Here is a 16178-nt window from a genome sequence, read left to right on the forward strand (position 1 = left end):
TAAAGGCACCAGAGAAATGATCACACAAGGGGAAAACACCATGGCGTAGAGCACTCCCAGTCTGGGACACACTTCTCACACCACCTACCCTGGGGGTGGGGGGACTGCATCCTAGGTGAGGAATCTGAGTATCAGAGAGATGGGGGCTCCTGCCTGAGGTCACACAGTTGGTAGGGAGGCAGCACCAAGCCAGGAGTGCCCACACATCGACAAGGTCCAGAAGTCAACACCCTCGTGCGGAGGGGAGACTGGGGTCCCCAGGGGGCCATGTCTGCTCTGCGGTCCCACTGCCCACCCCTGTCCTGTAGACATCAAAGTCCAGTGGACTCAGATGACCTCTGGCCCCCGCTGTGGACCGACTTGGGGGGTGGTAATGGGGGAGAGCCAGTGAACTGAGCCTTTAGCTGGAGGCTGCTAACGGTCACGCGGCTGTGACCCATCTACCGAGACCCTGCAACGAGCCAGGCCGACCGCCTGCATCCCCACGCGGGGTCCTTCCCCTCCAAGCCCCGCGACGGCCCGGGGAGGCGTGCGCTGCGGGACCCGGTCCCCAGAGCTAGGATCGGCGAGGCCTGCCGCGCGTTCTGGGTCGCACGGGGCGCGCGGGGACCCCGGCGGCGGGGGGCGCTCGGCGGCCGGCCCCGCCCCTCCCCGCCCCGCCCCCCGCGTTGGGGGCGGCCCGGTGGCGGCGGCGGCGCACGCTTCCTGCGGGCGCGGCGGCCGTGGGCGCGGAGCTGCCGGGCGGAGCCGGGCCGCCGAGCCGGAGCCCCGACCGAGAGCGCGCCGGGCCAGCCGCCGGGCCGCGCCGCCGCCGCCGCCGCCGCCGCCGCCGCCGAGCCGCCGCCGCCGAGCCGCCGCCGCCTCGGGAACAAAGGCGCCCGCCCGCCGCCACCGCCGCCATGAAGCCGGGGCCGCCGCACCGCGCCGGGGCCGCCCACGGGGCTGGCGCCGGGACCGGGGCCGCTACCGGGCCCGGGGCCCGCGGGCTGCTCCTGCCTCCGCTGCTGCTGCTGCTGCTGGCGGGGCGCGCCGCGGGGGTGAGTGCCACCCGTTCCCGCGCCCCTTGTCGGCCTCGGCGGGGACCCCGCGGCTGGCCGCCCGCGCCTCCCGGGGGTTCGTCTCCCCGCCTGCGGGACCCCTCCTTGCAGGCGGCCTGGGGTCCGGGCTGGGGTCAGGACGCGGGGCCGCGCTGGGCGTGTCTCGGGTCTGAGCCGACGTGGCTTTTGCTTCGTGGGTGTGCCCGGACCGCGGCCACTTTTTGGGAATCGGGTCGCCTCCCACTGTTGGGGGAGGATGTGCGCTCGGTTCCCCACTCCGAGGGTCGCTGCGGGGGGACCAAAGAGGGGGAGGGGTGGAGGGTGACTTGCATGAAGGTGACCTGAGGGGGTGGGTGAGGGTGACCGCGTGTGTGGCCGCCCCCGTGGAGGGTGCTGGGACCTGTGGGGTGTGTACCGCTGGAGGATGAGGCTGGAGGATGAGGCGTGAGGACGAGGCCGCCCCCGTGGGTGGGAGCCCTGTGCCCCACCTGCGTGTGGTCGTGCCAGGGTGACCCGTTGTGCACGGTGTGTACCGGGCACGGGGCTGGGGACTGTTGGCCCTGCCGGCTGTGCCTGCAGGGGTTGAGTGTATGTGTGGGAGAGACCTCTGTGGTGGGTGTGTGCTCCGACCCATGGGAGTGTGTGTGCGTGTGTACATGCGTGTGCATGCGTGTGCAGGCAGGTGCGTGGGTGACCCTGTGCGTGGGGCATGCACCCCTGAGGGGGGCTGAGTGTGTGCAGATAGTGGTGAGTGTGTATGTATGAGGTGACCCCTGAGTGTCCCTTTGAGTGACCGCAGCAGCCTTGGGGTTGAGATGATTCCCAGCTCCATCAGGGGGAGCAGGAGAAGGAGGGAATGGGGAAGAAAGGCCACCTCATCCCCTTTGAGGGACCCAGGTCCCCAGCGAGTTCCTTTGGGCACGTATCTGGAGCCTGGCCTGGGGATGAACTGGTGCATTTCTAGGCCCTATCCTCTTGCTTAGTTCTGTGTCTGTCTCATATTCACTAGGCTGAGAGGGACCCAGGCCTCTCAGGCAATCCCCCAAGTGCTTACTCTGCCCCTGCAAGTGTCTTTGGGCCTCAGTTAGCCAGTCTGTAAAATGGGATAATGATAAGCTGTGGCTCAGCTGTTACTTCCCAGACAGACAGGCTACACCTCAGCCTTCCCCACTTTGGGGCTGTCAGCTGGGGGTTAGGGGAGTGTTGAATGCCAGGCCAAGTGCCAGGGTGACCCATTGTGCACAGTGTGTACTGGGGATGGGGCTGGGGAGTGTTGGTTATACCTCATCTCCAGTGCCTCATCTCCAGTTCTGCTTCAGATTGGGTGAGGAGAAGAGGTCTCTGGGAGGGGCAGGGACCCACCCCATCCTAGAAGCTGGGTCACTTTCTAACCTACACTTCTGGAAGACCATCTTTGAAATCAAAGACTTGGAAATCACACAGCCTTGGGTTCAAATCCTGCTCCTGACCCTGATTTGTGATGTGACCTTGGACAAGTTGTCTCACCTCTCTGAGCCTCCATTTTTCCTTCTGTGAAGTGGAACTAAGAACACCCTCCTGAGAGATCAGAGGAGATGATGTGTGTGATCGCACACAGGAGGGGCTCAGGAAATGTTTGGTGTATAGATGAATGGAAAGGGCATCAGACATTGTGCTTTTGACTTGGTACCCAGCAGGAACCCCAAGCTGTATGTTCACCTCCCTAGCTGAACAACTGTTCCTCATGCATAAAAAAGTCCCCTAATCCACACCCCATGAGGTGGTGGAATGAGCACGTGTAAGGTGAAAGGTCTCGATAAGGCAGGGTGCCCCTGGATCTGAGGGCGAGGTAGAGTGGGTATGGCTCAGATCCAATGCTGGGTGGCAGATAAAGCAAACCGCTGCGGTCTAGGCTTTGAGGTAGGTTGACCCGAAGGAGAGAAGGGATGGCACTCCAGATACAGCAGGGGAATCCCTCTCTAGGCTTCACACCTTCCCAGGGGTCAGGCTGCCCAGGACGGGTATCACCTCATCTGGCCTGGGAGGCAAAGGGTTAATGAGTGGTGCCAATGACCAGGGAGGCCATACCAGAAGGAGAGGGCGATGCCTGCAGCAGGAGGGACCGAGGTTAGACCAGAAGAGCCCCAACCGGAATGGTTCCAGGAGTGGCCTCCAGGGCAGGGTCCTCTAAGGACATCACTGGGATGGGCAGTGGCTGGCTCAGGGCAGGGGAGAGACACGATGACTCCCAGGTCTGTCCACCAGCATGAAAGGGTGTATGTGTGTGTTGGGGGGGGCAGGGGGTCCGGGGGCAGCTTCCAGGATGGCCTAAATGGGAAAGGCAGGTCTCATTCAGATGAGATGGGGTGTGTGCATGTGCGTCCCGGCATCCGCTTTGGGGAGTCCTCTCTCCTGAGACTTGCTGACTATGAGTCTGAGGGACCTCTGCCTCCAGGGCCACTTCAGTTGCTGTACTTAAGTCACCACTCAGAAGGCCCGGAGTGTGGGCCTCCTGGAAATTTTAACTTTGAAACATGTTCCTTAGATGCTCAGGGCTGAAAGGAATTTAGGTACCACTTAGTCTTGTTTGAATATGCCCAGTGATGGGAGTTCACTACTTTGTGTGACCTTGAGAAAGTTACTTAACTTCTCTGTGCCTTTGCTTCCACCTCTGAAAAATGGGGAGACTATGAGGATGAAAGGGGTTAATATGTAAAACTCTCAGCACAGTGCCTGGTGCATAGTAAACACTCAGCAAATGTTGATTTCTTGTTCTTTTATAAGGTTGCCATTCTGTGGCTTGGAATGTGGTCAGGATGGGAGTAGAGGGAGGAGGGACCATGGGAAGGGGACATCAATCGGGAAATTCTTTTGAAGCCCCACTCAGGCCTGGTGGTTCCTTCTCCTTCCCCATCCCCACAATTTCAAGCATCTAGAAGCTCCCCACTTCCTTCCAACCACTCAGGTTGGCTGTGAACATTGGGTTGCTAGGGCAAGATTGTGCTCATTGTAAAAATTAAGTGTTAGGGACCCCTGGGCTGTTTCAGGCCAGACCCTGGTGCAGGGATACCACAGGGATCTGTTGTTGTTAGCATCCAAGGTGGCAGGAGCTCTGGGGGCAGAGACTTTGGGGAAAGGATTTCTCTGTTTCAACTTCCTCATGTGTAAAACGAGGACAGTAACAGTGCCAGCCTCACAGGGATGTTGTGATGAGAAAATGAGCTCCTTGGGTAGACTGAGCACAGACTGCCAGTGAGCTCTCAGGAGTTGGGGCCTTTCCAGGAGGCAACCTGGAGAGGTCAGGGAGGGCTTCCTGGAGGAGGAAGTTTTGAGCTAAGCTATTAAAGTGGTTGTCATGTGACACTGGGCAAGCTGTAGCTTCCCTAGACCTGTCAACTGGGGCCAAATACTTGACCTGTGAAACTCTTGGGGTCATAACATTCTCATGGCTGAGCTGGGACTGGAACCTGGTGCCTTCTGCTCCCTGGGGAGCAGCACAATGCCCCCTGCTGCAAATTCGGTGTGTTTCTTGCTCCATTGTCTTGGGGGTTGTTGTGGGGTTGAGCTCTGCTGGACAGAAAAGCAGTTTTGGCCTTTTAAAAACAATTGGCTTCTCCCACCCCATGGGTTGGGACATGGGGTCCCTGGGACAGGAGCAGCTCTGGGCTTGGGATCTGGAAATGCTGGGGCAGCAGTGGGGTAGGTGAGAGGGGTCATTCTGAAGGGGAGGCGGTTGAGACAGAGCTCCACCTGGAAGCCAGGTCCTGCCGCAGGCCTCCCTCCTGGTCCTCCCATTGGAGCTGGGACCATCCGCCAAAGGGATGAGGGATGAGTCATTCTAGAAGGGGCTGCGGTAGGATTCCTGAAGGCTGGAGCCGACTGAGGCAGCTGGGGATGGGGTGGTGGGGAGGCCATGCTTTGGGAGGCAGGTTCCATACCTCTGAGGGCTTTATGATCCTATCTGGTGCTTACTGAGAGCCCTGCCTGTGGAGCACTTTGTGTGTATTGGCTCATTTAATCCTCATAATAATCTTTGGAGGTGGGAATTGTTAGAACCGCCCATTTTTCAGATGAGGAAACTGACGCACAGAGAGGTTAAGTGACTTGCTCAGTGTCACACAGCTGGGAAGTGGCAGAGCTGGAATGAGCCAGGGCCGGCAGGCTGGTAGAACTGGGCTGCAGTCCTAATTTCACCCTCTCTTGCTGGGTGATCCTGGGCAAGGTACCTCACCTCACTGGGCCCTTCCTACCCTCCGAATTATGCCCACATTACCTGTTTCCTGAATGTCTGAAACATTCATGTCCCATATCTTTTTTTCACTTAATTCTCACCATAGCCTTGGAGGTGGGCGATGCTACACATGTTGCAGATGAGGGAGGGCTTGCCTAGGACCTGGCCCTGCAGCCCTTGCTCCTCCATCGCCTCACAAGGCTCTGTCATCTGTAAATGAGCTATTCTGAGGGTCATGGGGAATGGATCGAGGGAGAACTTTATATAAACTGTGCAGGGCAGTCAACAAAATTGGGGGTGGGTGGGGCTCGTGTCTGGGTCATGCAGTCATGGCACAGGAAAGGGGAAATATTTAGAATCTTAGGATGAAAGAAGTTTAGAAAGCCACCATTCCCCCTGGATGTGCGTTCGATTCCCCCATTGTTGGGGCTCACTCTGCATATGTGACCAAGGTAGGCCTGTCTTTAATTCTCTCTGACCCTTAGAATTGTGTGGAGCTCAAATGTACATCTCTACCACCCAGTCCCTGAGTCCTGGCCCCATTGCTCCTAAGGTTCTCTCTGGGCTGAGTTACTGAGGCTCAGAGAGGGACAGTGACTTGGTGGAGGTCACACAGCAGTCAGGAGAAGTGTCAGAAAACTTTCCTGATAGACCATGAGTGCCTTGAGAAAGCTCTATGCTTGCCCTGCTCTTTGCTGAATCCCCAAGGCCAACTTTGTGTCTGGCCCAGGATTGAATGCTTTGAATGAATGAATGAGAGAATGAAGGAAGGAGAGAAGCCAGGACTGTGAGCTTTGGAGCCCAGTCTGGGGCTTTGTGTTCTCTCCTGTGGAGGTGAGTTGGGGTGACAGTGAGGGACAGTGAGGCTGGCAGAGTCCTACTGGGTCCAAAGCATGTGCCCGTGGGCTGGGAGGCGCCAGGGGGCCGCATGGGGTGGGCCTGTGGTCTGAGCGCCAAGGTGTGGTCACCACGTCTGGGTGGGACAGAGGCCCTGTGGCTCTGGGCTGCAGCCCAGCTGCTTGGAGCCCTGTGATTTTGTGTCTGCGGGGGGCAGGGTGGCTGAGCCAGGAGCTGTCCTGGGGCCCAGCCCTGTGCTCACCCCCAAACTGCCCCCTCAAGCAGGGAGCAGGATCTGGGCTGGTCCCAGACCACCTGGCTTGTTTTGCTGTCCTCTTAATGTTCCACCATGTCCTGGGCACATCAGGCCAGCGCCTGGTAAATATTTGTTGACTGACAGCCCCCTCCTTGCCTTGGCTCCCAGCCTCCCAAGATTCCAGGAGGCTGGGTAGCCCTCACTTCCCGCCCCACTCCCTCCAGAGCAGGCCCTGGCCAGTGGGGTGGCCGCTCTCCTCCCCCCACTGACTAGGCCGAGTCTCAGCGCCAAACAGGAAGTCGTGATTACAGGGGGAGTCTGAGCAGCGATGGCTGAAGGCCCAGCTGGGGGAGGGGGCGAGGGTGGCCCCTGACAGAGGATCTGGCCCCTCCCCTACCTGGCTGCTGAGGGTGGAGGGCAGGGAGTGCCTGTATTGGACTTTTATACCAGGTTGAGAAGGTTTTCCAGCCTCCAGGATCCAGCTGGCCGAGGTCTGCCTTCTCCCACCCTTGGGTCCCCACCTGGGCCTTGGTGCTTTGTCTGTTTGGGGCCTCCAAACCCGAGGGCGCAGCTGAGGTAGTAAAAGGAGCAGGGGCCCCAGAGCCAACCGGACCAGGGTTGAAATCCTGGTTCTGCCAATTTCTTGCTGTGTGATCTTGGCAAGTTCACTTACCCTCTCTACACGTTAGTTTCTGCTTCTTTAAAATGAGCTAAGACTACTTCTGCCTCAGAGTTTTTTGAGAATGAACAGTGCAGAATAATGAAGTGCCTGATAAGAAGCGGGCTGCTCCTACAAACAGCGATCTCTTCTGTTGTTTTACCTGCTTCGGCTTTGCTCTTTTCCCGTCCCTTTCTTGGTCTCACTGAGGAATTGCCTTTGGGGGACGGGGGTAAGGTTTTCCCTTGGCAAGTGTGGGAACCAAGTTGGAATGATCATGGATGACCAAAAGCAGGACGCTGGGGGTGAGGGCTACCCTCAGAGGGAGAACTTGGGCCGGGACTGCCAAGTGCAGCAGGCGGGATTTGGGCCAGATTAGAGGAAGCACTTTCCAGTGCCTCGTGGTGCTGGGTTCATGGGGAATTTGGTTCTTTGGAGCGGTTGGCAGCCTGTGGTCCAATCTGAAGGCAGAAGATTGGACTTGATGACTGTTTAGGCCCTTCCAGCCCCAGAACCCCAGAGAGACCTTGCTGTTCATAGTATTGGCCCAATACATGGTGACATTGGGTTCTTTCCATTTTCCTCCAAGCTGGGGAGCATCTCAGCTGTGTTCCGTTCATCATCCAGGTCCTGGCCCAGAGTCGGTGACTGTTGATGTTTGCCTAGGACCTCAGAGGTGGGAGAGCACTAAAGTGACAATCAGTCCACAGCCTGCCATCTCACAGATGGGACTCCTGAAGCCTGGAGATGGCCTGGGGCCTTGCCCAAGGACTGGGGCTGGTCCTCCAGCCTTGGGTGGTCTCACGGAGCCTTCTGATGCTGGTGGCATTCCACTCATTTAGAAGAAGGCTCAGAGATGTCAAGCCACTGGCCAGAGCTCACACGGCCAGGTGCTGGTGGAGCTGGGTATCCAGTTGCTTTTCGCCTCCTCTGGGTTCTGTCTGTCCCATTGCTGACCTTGTCATCCTACCCCGTCAGGGCTGGGGTTTCCTGATGTTGGGGGATGGGGTGCTGGAAAGGAATCTGAGGCGTGGGGGCAAGGAATACTGCTGACTAGGGCCTGTATCCTGCTTCTGGGATGGGCCGTGGGCTTGCTTCACCGTTGGGTCAGCCTTAGCCCAAGCCCTCCTAGAACCCCCTGCACCCTCCTGCACCACCAGCCAGACCCCACCTATTCTCCCCCAACCCCTCAAGCCCTGATCACCAGCCCAGACTTTAATAAGGGTAATTTAGAATCAATCACCAGCAGGATCTGGGAAATCTAATTGCAGAAAACTGATTGCCAATTCTGTTGCAGGCACCAGGGGGCTGTGGGTGGCTCATTAGGCCTGTCTCCCTCCCTGGGCTGGGGTTTGGGGGGTGGTGTGGGGGGCTGAGCAGGCAAGGCTCCTGGAGAGGTTGGGGGCTGTTATGCTGGGAGCTGGGGAAGGATATTTTTGCTTCTTGGGGTGCCTGGTGGAACCCATATACTGTCCAGGGCCCATGGCCAGGGTGGGTACCCATGTCTGTTTTGACCCTTCACTCACCTACCACACATTTCCTGCCACCTCCTCCTGGCCAGGCTGCCGTTGAGGGTGGGGTGGGGGTGCCCGCAGCTGAATCCTGCCTGGTTCTGGCCCTCTAGTTCCTCCCTGTATCGGGGAAACAGGTGTGATGATGGTGGTAATGGCAGAGATAATGGCCAGCACTTCCAGAGTGCGGGCTGTGTACCAGGCATAGTCCGAAGTGCTCAGTGTGTTTTGTCTTGGTTCTTACCATGACCCTTTGAGGCAGGCATTGCTACCCATTTTGCACATGGGGACACAGAAGCCCGAGAGATGAGGCAGTTAGCACGCAGCTGGAGTCTGCTTGCCAAGATGCCATGCTGTTTGTGGGCATTGGGCAGACTGAGGTGGCTCAGGGCAGTGAGGGCTCAGGCACTGGGGCCTGTCTTTTTTTTTTTTTTTTTTCCTCTTCTAATTGAAGTATAGTTGATTTACAGTGTTAACGTTGGGGCCTGTCTTTTGATGGATTAGTTTGTTCATTCTGCAAACATTTACTGAGCACTTGCAGTGCACTCGGCCTTGTGCTCAGGGCAGTGCATGTGCAGGTGTATCTTGCGTGTGTCCTGTGAGTGGACCTTGCTTGGGTGGGGTGCGTGTTTGTGGCGGGTGTGTTGTGCCTGTGTGAGGGGAGGCCCTGCCTCCCTCCAGAGACAGGTTCCAATCCCAGCTCTGTCCCAGAAGCGGTGTGAACTTGGACAAGCGACTCCTTGACTCAGCCTTATTCTCCCCCTCTGTCAAATGGGCCCATAGTGCCTCACTCACTAGGCTGGGGTGAGAAACAGGGTTGGGGGTGGTGCATCTAGTTAACTGGTTGGCAGCTAGTTAAGGGAAGCTGCTGCTGGATAGTTACTTTTATTTTACTTATTTTAATGATTATACTTTCCCTAAGGTTGTTCCATCTCAGAGGTGGATCTGCTACTGTCTTGTCCGGTGACTGTGGGCAGCTTTTCCCTCTTCTGGGTCTCTACTTCCACATCTATAAAATGGGGAAGTTGGACTGGGTGACACAGGGGTCCTTCTAGTGTTCACATTTGAGGAGCCATCAGAACAACCAGAGACCAGAGAGGGCAGAGCCTGACCTGGGGTAGCCCAGGTGGGAAAGGAGGGTAGGCCTGCTGGGCTGTGGGGAGGATGGGAGGCCTGCTTCCTTCAAGGGGCCTGTCTATGGTTCCTCCCTGCCCGTCATGCTGAGTGCCACTTTTCCTTCCAGCCTCTGGAACATGATCCCGGCCAGTTGGAGATGGGGATGCGAGTCTGTTCCTGGGCAGAGAGAGCACTGGGTAGGGAGTCCAGTACCTGGGTTCTTGTCCCTACTCTGCTGCTGACCTGCCAGTCAGTTCAGCCACTGTTTACTGATGTCCCCTCTGGGTCTGGCCTGTGCTGAGCACTAGGAACCCCGAGGGGGCTCAACCTGGTCCTTGACCTCAGGAACCCCGCAGTTAGGTGAAGGGCTGAGGAGGTGAGTCAGGGGAACGAGAGGTTGGCTTTTGCTCTGGAGAATCAGGGAGGGCTCCACGGAGGAGGTGTTCTTTGTACCAGGCCTTGAAGGATGGCAGCACATTGACAGGCAGAGGGTGGACAAAGGCTCAGAGATGGGAAAGGTCATGGTATATTAGGGAACTAAAGTGTGGTTAAAAGCAATTCCCAGCTGGGGGCTGAGAGCCACATGTAGAGGTAAGAACAAACTGCCCTTGGGGTGGAGGAGCCATTGCTGTAGGGGGTGCTCTTGCCAACAAGAGTGTGTTGCTTCTTGCATTTAAAAGACATTCGCTGGGTACCTCCTGGATGCCTGGCCCCATACCAGTTGAACACCACGGGGCCTCTGCATGGGAGACTGCAATGGGCTTTGAGTCCAAACCAAGGCATTGGTTCCATCCTCATGATAGAGGATGTTGGTCTGTAAAATGGCTGCAGCCCCAAGCTGCCCTGAGGGGCTGGCCTGGGATGCCAACAAGAGTGTGGATGCAATGATACTAATATTGAATTATGCCTGTTGAGTGCCTGCCATGCACAAGATATCCTGCCAAATAAATGTCTTACATATAAAAACACACTTAAGTCCTTACAATCTTGTGAAGGAGGCACTATTATCACCTTGATTTTACACTAGAGGAAATTGAAGCACAGAGAGGTTAAGAAACTTGTCCAAGGTCACAGAGCTAGTAAGTAGCACATTTACTAGGATTTGAACCCAAGCAGTCTGGCCTCAGGGTCGTACCTGGTGCACAAGCACAAGTGCTGCTTCCTGCTACTGCGTGCACTGCAAACTGGGAGGTATGGTACCCTGAGAGGATGGATTTAAGGCCGAGCCTGTGTGGCTGCTGTGGTGAAGCCATGACCCAGGCCCAGGCGCTCTCGGCTTCCCCGTGGGTCTTCTCTGCTGCATGCTTTCTGTTCAGGTTGGGCTGTGGGCTGGGGCTGGAGAAAGATTAGAGGACTGAAAATAATTTCAGCTGGAAGGGCCCTTGGAAACACTGTTGTCCACCTTGTTCATTGTTCTGAAAGGGAAACTGAGGCCAAAGAAGTGATCTGGAGTCATGGTGAGGGTCTTCTGAGAGCTGCCGGTTCAGCCTTTTTATTTTACATATGGGGAAATTGAGGCTCAGAGAGGTACAGTGGCTTGCCCAAGTAACACAGCAAGTTGGTGGCTGAGCTAAATGATGTCTTCTGGCTCCTAAGCAGGACACTGTCCCTTGTACCATGTTTCTTCTCTTTACTTTTCTTTTTCTGCCTAGGCTGCATCCCGGCTCCCACCCACCTCTCTCTCCCAGGAAGCCTTTCCTGACCCAGTCCCAGCTGCCTTCATGCCCAAGACTCTGCCACATTGATTCCCTTCAGCGCACCCAGTGTGCTTCTCCAGCCTTATCCCTTTGCCCCACTACTACCGCCTGAGACTCCTGGCTCTTCCCTGTCTCTCTTGCTTTCATGTCTACCCACATGCTCTTCACTCTCCACGGACTGTTCTCTTCTCCAGCAAACTCCTCCTCATCCTCCAAAACCCAGCAGAGATATCTCCTCACCTGGGAATCCTCTGCCGACCTCTCCGCTCAGCTCACAAGCACAGTGAGCCCTTCTTCAGCCCCTTCTCTCCTGCCTCCCTGTCCTAGATTCCCAGGCACTGCTCTTCTACATGTTAGGATTCTTCCCTAGGCCCCAGTTCTGTTCCGTTGCTTCATAGTGTCTGGCTCCCCACAGGGTTACATCCTTACCTCCTTGGAGCCCTCACTTGGATACATTGTTGCAGCAGCTACTCCCCCATTACATCATCTCCCTGATCAGTCTCACACATATTACTTTGTTTCATTTCTGCAAATTCTGACATTGCTACATTGTTTCCTCTGCATGCTTTTGCACATCCTCAGTCTGTTTGCTTCTAGTTCTCCCCTTTTGTCACACCTTATCCTTTCTCTCCAGCCCCCCGCTCCTGTGATCCTCAGTCTTGGAGAAGAGCAGAGTTGAGGCTGGAGCAGGCAGGGGTTGAGGGTGGGGAGTGAGGACACATTTCCTGCTTTATTACCAGAGGCTTGGGCTTTGTTACAAGATTTTTCCCCCTCTGCCCTCTTTCTCCCTCCCTGGCCATCTTCCTGCCCACCTCCTCCTCTGCTCACTGTTCCTCTTCTTCCCTCCCAGCCTTTTCTCTCTCCCCAGAGTTCCCTGCCTCACTCACTCCCTGGCTGTGTGGAACCTCTTGTCTCCCTGGCTGCGACTCAGTGGGGCCAGGACCTGAAGGGTGCCCTGGGGAACGGGTCTTGAGGGCCGAGGGGGTGTTTACAGTCAGGGCTAGAGGGGCTCTTCTTTATGCCTCGCTCTCTGGGCCCAGCATCCCCCATCCCTTTATCCACCCCTCCAGAAGTATAGTTTCTAGGGCTAAGAGCCACAGAAAATCAGCCCCATGCTTTCCTGTTCAGATGAGGACACTGAACCCAAAGACAGAGCTTGGCTGTTCAGGGTCCCCAGCGGGGAGAGGCAGAACAGGTCCCCCAGGGCAGTGGCCCCTGGGTGGCCTCTGGGAACTGATCCCTGGCTTGGCTGAATCCTTTTCTCACTGAGACTTGGGGAGCCAAAAGGCCTGTTTGGGACACTCTCAGATCCAGAAGAAGGGGTCCTGACTCTGTGTTCGGGGGACAGCCTGTGAGGCTATGGTTGTGACCAGGATGATCCTTCATCTGTGTGGAACTAAGGCCATGTTTCTGTTTAGGTTTGGATGAGGGGCTGGGTTTGTGTATGCACATATGTGTGTGGTGGTGTGTTGCTGTGGGTCTGTGCTGCTGCCCAGGGGCACTGGGGTCTGTGTCGGGAAGGACATTTGTGGCCTGCTCCTTTGCCGTCAGCTGTTTTAGTGGCTCAAGGTGAGCCCAGGGGATCAGGAGGCCCCAGCTAGCTGTCTCTCCCCCTTTTCAGCTTGCTTCCAACACCTGGGGTGGCCCTGAGTATTAACAGCTCCTGGGAGGATAGCAGAAGGAGTTGGGAGACATTCCTACCTTGGGGTTGGGTGGGGAGGTCGATGGACAGAAATTTGTGCACTTGTGGACCCATTTGTGTACATAAGGAGCACACAGACCTGAGCACACACCCTGTCCTGTGCACATGCATGGAGACACAGACCATGCACACCCCCAAACACACGCAGGCACTCAGAGACAGGGATACCCCCCCCCAGGTGCGCATGGACCCCTCACAGAGATGCAGCTTTTGCACTCACACAAACACCCACACAGACCTACACAAGCATCTAAGCCCACCTAAGATGACCCGCAGGTGTACACACGAGTGCACCTGCACGCATGCCCAGAAACACCCCGGTGTGCTTGCAGGTGTGCACCTGTGTGGCTGCATGTACGCACGCGCATTGCTAGGGCTCTAAGCTATCAGGAACGTGTCCGTCTTTAATCCCAGCTCTTAATCCCAGAGTTGATGAAGCCCAGGCCAAAGGGGCAGCTGGTCATCTGGCCTCCTTAGAGGTGATTAAGGCAAGGGCGGGGGCGGAGAGGGACTCAGGGCTTTGTCTTCTGCCTGACCTCCAGGGACACTGCAAACTCAAAACTTGGGTTCCTTCTGAGATTTGGTTTCATGTAATTTACCAAGCCCTGGATGCAGATGTGCTGGAAAGGGGGGAGGGAGGTGTGGCTGTGTGTCCCCGAGGACAGTGACCGCTGGTTCAGAGAGGCCAGGGGAGGCGGTCCCCTCATTTAACCATCTGCCTGCTGTGGGCCCTGAGTCAGAATCCTCAGTATGAGGCAACCTGGGGATTCTGATCTCTGGGAATCCTGGGTCTGGCCAGAACATTTCTGGACTAAGTGGGAAAATGAGGCCCAACCAGGACATGCTGAATTCGGGGCCCTAAGAAGGGAGGGGGTGGTCACTGGGACAAGGGTGGGATGGGGATGCTTCTAGGTGAAAATAAAGGCTGAGCTGGGCACTGAAGGTGTCAGCACCTGGGGCATTTGGAAATGCACAAGGACACTTTTGGTCGTCACAATAATGATGGTGCTGCTGGCATTTCCTGGGTGGGTGTCAAGGCCGCTGAATGGCTGCAGTGCCTGGAGAACTGTCCTGCCCAGATGCCCGCAGTGCTCTTTGCTGTTAGGTCGTGCAGCATGGCCAGGGTGTGCCTGGTGGGAGGAGTCAGCATGGACCACCGCTCAAGGGGAGACTGTCCCCAGCACGCCATGGGAGGGAAGACATCCACCCCACCCAGAGCGCTGCAGAGGTGCGCCGAGGTTGTGCAGGCTGAGTCCTCCCCATTTGGATGCATGTCTGTATCTGTAAGGACTGTGATAAATGGGTAAAATAGGGTGGTTTGAGCAGCAGCTCTGCTTGAGCTCTAACTGACCTCTGCTCATCAGCTGGGTAGCCTTGGCCAGCTCACCCGTGTCCTCCGCAAGCTGGTCGGTAACCATGGCACTGTGGGGTAGTTTTGAGAGCCCAGCATGTTGTAGTGCCCAGGGCTGCTGACAGTAGTGGTCAGAGTAGGGTCAGTGGTTGTGAGAGGCCTCTGTCACTGCAAAGGTGACTACCACCACCCCTGTCTTTTTCCCAGGATTTGGGGAACAAGACTGGGTCCCAGGAACAGCCCTTTGCCGCATGTCCATCTTTGAGCCCTGCTTTTCCAGCCCAGGTCCTTCTCTCCACAGGCACTGTCTGCTCTAATTCCGGGGCTGGATCTCTTGGGGCTCATTCATCTGGACATCCCTGGGGTCCTGCTTTGGCTGGGGCTGGCTCTGGTGGAGCCCCCTCTGGGGGAGGGAGCCAGGCTGGTGTGATTGGGGCTCACACCTTTGGGGTGATGGCAGAAGCCCAGGGCAGGGGCTTCTGAACTTGCCTGCAGAGGGTCTGGTGGTGGGTTAGCTGAAGGAGTTTTGGGTCAGAAAACCCATGTTCAAGGGACAGGAGAGTAGGGTGTGCCTCATCCCCAGGCTACAGGGCGCATGGAGGCCAGGAGCTCAGGGTCCCTAAAGCCCTGTGGGCGTTTGGACTCCATGTGAGCTGGGTAGGGGTCAGGGGGAGGGAAAACCTATGGCAGTGGGCTGAGGATGGACTGGCTGGACACAAGGATGCGCTGGACCTGCAGGAAGCTGGTGAGGATGTCAGGAAGAGGAGGTGGGGTGCTGGGTTTTTCTCTGGTTCCCTCCACCCATTGCTGGGATTGAGGGGCAGGTGGGGGGGGGGTCCTCATGGCGTTCTTGGCTTCCCGCTCCTCAGGATTCGTTGCGGCCCATGCACTGCAGCCTGTGCTGAGAGGCTCTATGAGGTCACCTCTTCCTCTCTTAGCGACCAGATGGGAGGCGAGAGCCAGGGCCGGCGAGACTTGCTGAGGTGGTGGCCTGGAGGCAGGGAGCTAAGGTGGTGCAGGCTTCATACCTGGATTCAGCCCGGCAGAGGTGTCAGGGGTACAGAACACCTGTCGGAAGCCTGGCCACTCATGCCTAGGCCCAGGCCTTGGGACAGACGGGCCTCCATGCAGAAAATAGGGAACGGAAACCAGCCTGGGGCTCTGCGGCTGCCAGCTGGCCTGAGTGGAGGCTGTTGCCCCGGAGCCAGGTGGAGGCGGGTGGGGCATGGGGGGTGGGCCCCAGTGACGTCTCTGTCCTCAAGGCTGTCCTAGGTAGCCATGGTGGGGGAAGGGCGGGGGGAGACGGACTTGTCTTCAAACTTGGATGTAGTTCACCACTGGGGCCCTGCCATCCTCCTGGCCCCTTCCCTGGCAGGGACAGATCCTCATGTCTCCTCCTAAGGGCAGCCAGTGGCCAGCCACATGGACAGAGGGCCTGGGTGGGGACATCCTGGAACCACTGAGGGCTGGAGCTGGGGACTCTGGGGTCTAGCAACGGAGATGGCAGCCAGTCTGAGTGTGGAGTTGCCTCCCTTCTCTTGGGTTGCTCTGGGCCATGCCTGCCCCCTGCAGTGGTCCCACCTGACAAAGTAACCTTTGACAAACACAGGGGAAGCAGTTGCGCTACAGGCCCACTTGTGGTCTTCGAGTCATTGTTTGCCCTTCACAGGTGGGGGCTAGGCAGGCTTCTCCTGGGGCTTGAGTTGGGTTACTCAAGGTGAGGTGAGGAGGTGAGGACAGATAAGGCTCACCTCTACTCCTATCTGAGAATTTAAGTCCAGGGTCTGCTGTGTGACCCTGGGC

General features: G+C 57.1%; 1 protein-coding gene across 1 annotated transcript in view; it reads left to right on the top strand.

Moving 5' to 3' along the window:
• The first annotated feature begins 842 nt into the window (after nt 1–842).
• Nucleotides 843–16178, top strand: part of SDC3 (syndecan 3) — a 37269-nt gene continuing 21933 nt past the window's right edge. Inside the window, exon 1 of the mRNA XM_074377004.1 lies at nt 843–1037. Coding sequence (XP_074233105.1) covers nt 900–1037 — 138 coding nt within the window. The 5' untranslated portion in view covers nt 843–899. The remainder of the gene's footprint in view (nt 1038–16178) is intronic.

The sequence above is a fragment of the Camelus bactrianus genome, chromosome 13 (genome assembly GCF_048773025.1).
Source record: "Camelus bactrianus isolate YW-2024 breed Bactrian camel chromosome 13, ASM4877302v1, whole genome shotgun sequence".
NCBI classification, from domain to species: domain Eukaryota; kingdom Metazoa; phylum Chordata; class Mammalia; order Artiodactyla; family Camelidae; genus Camelus; species Camelus bactrianus.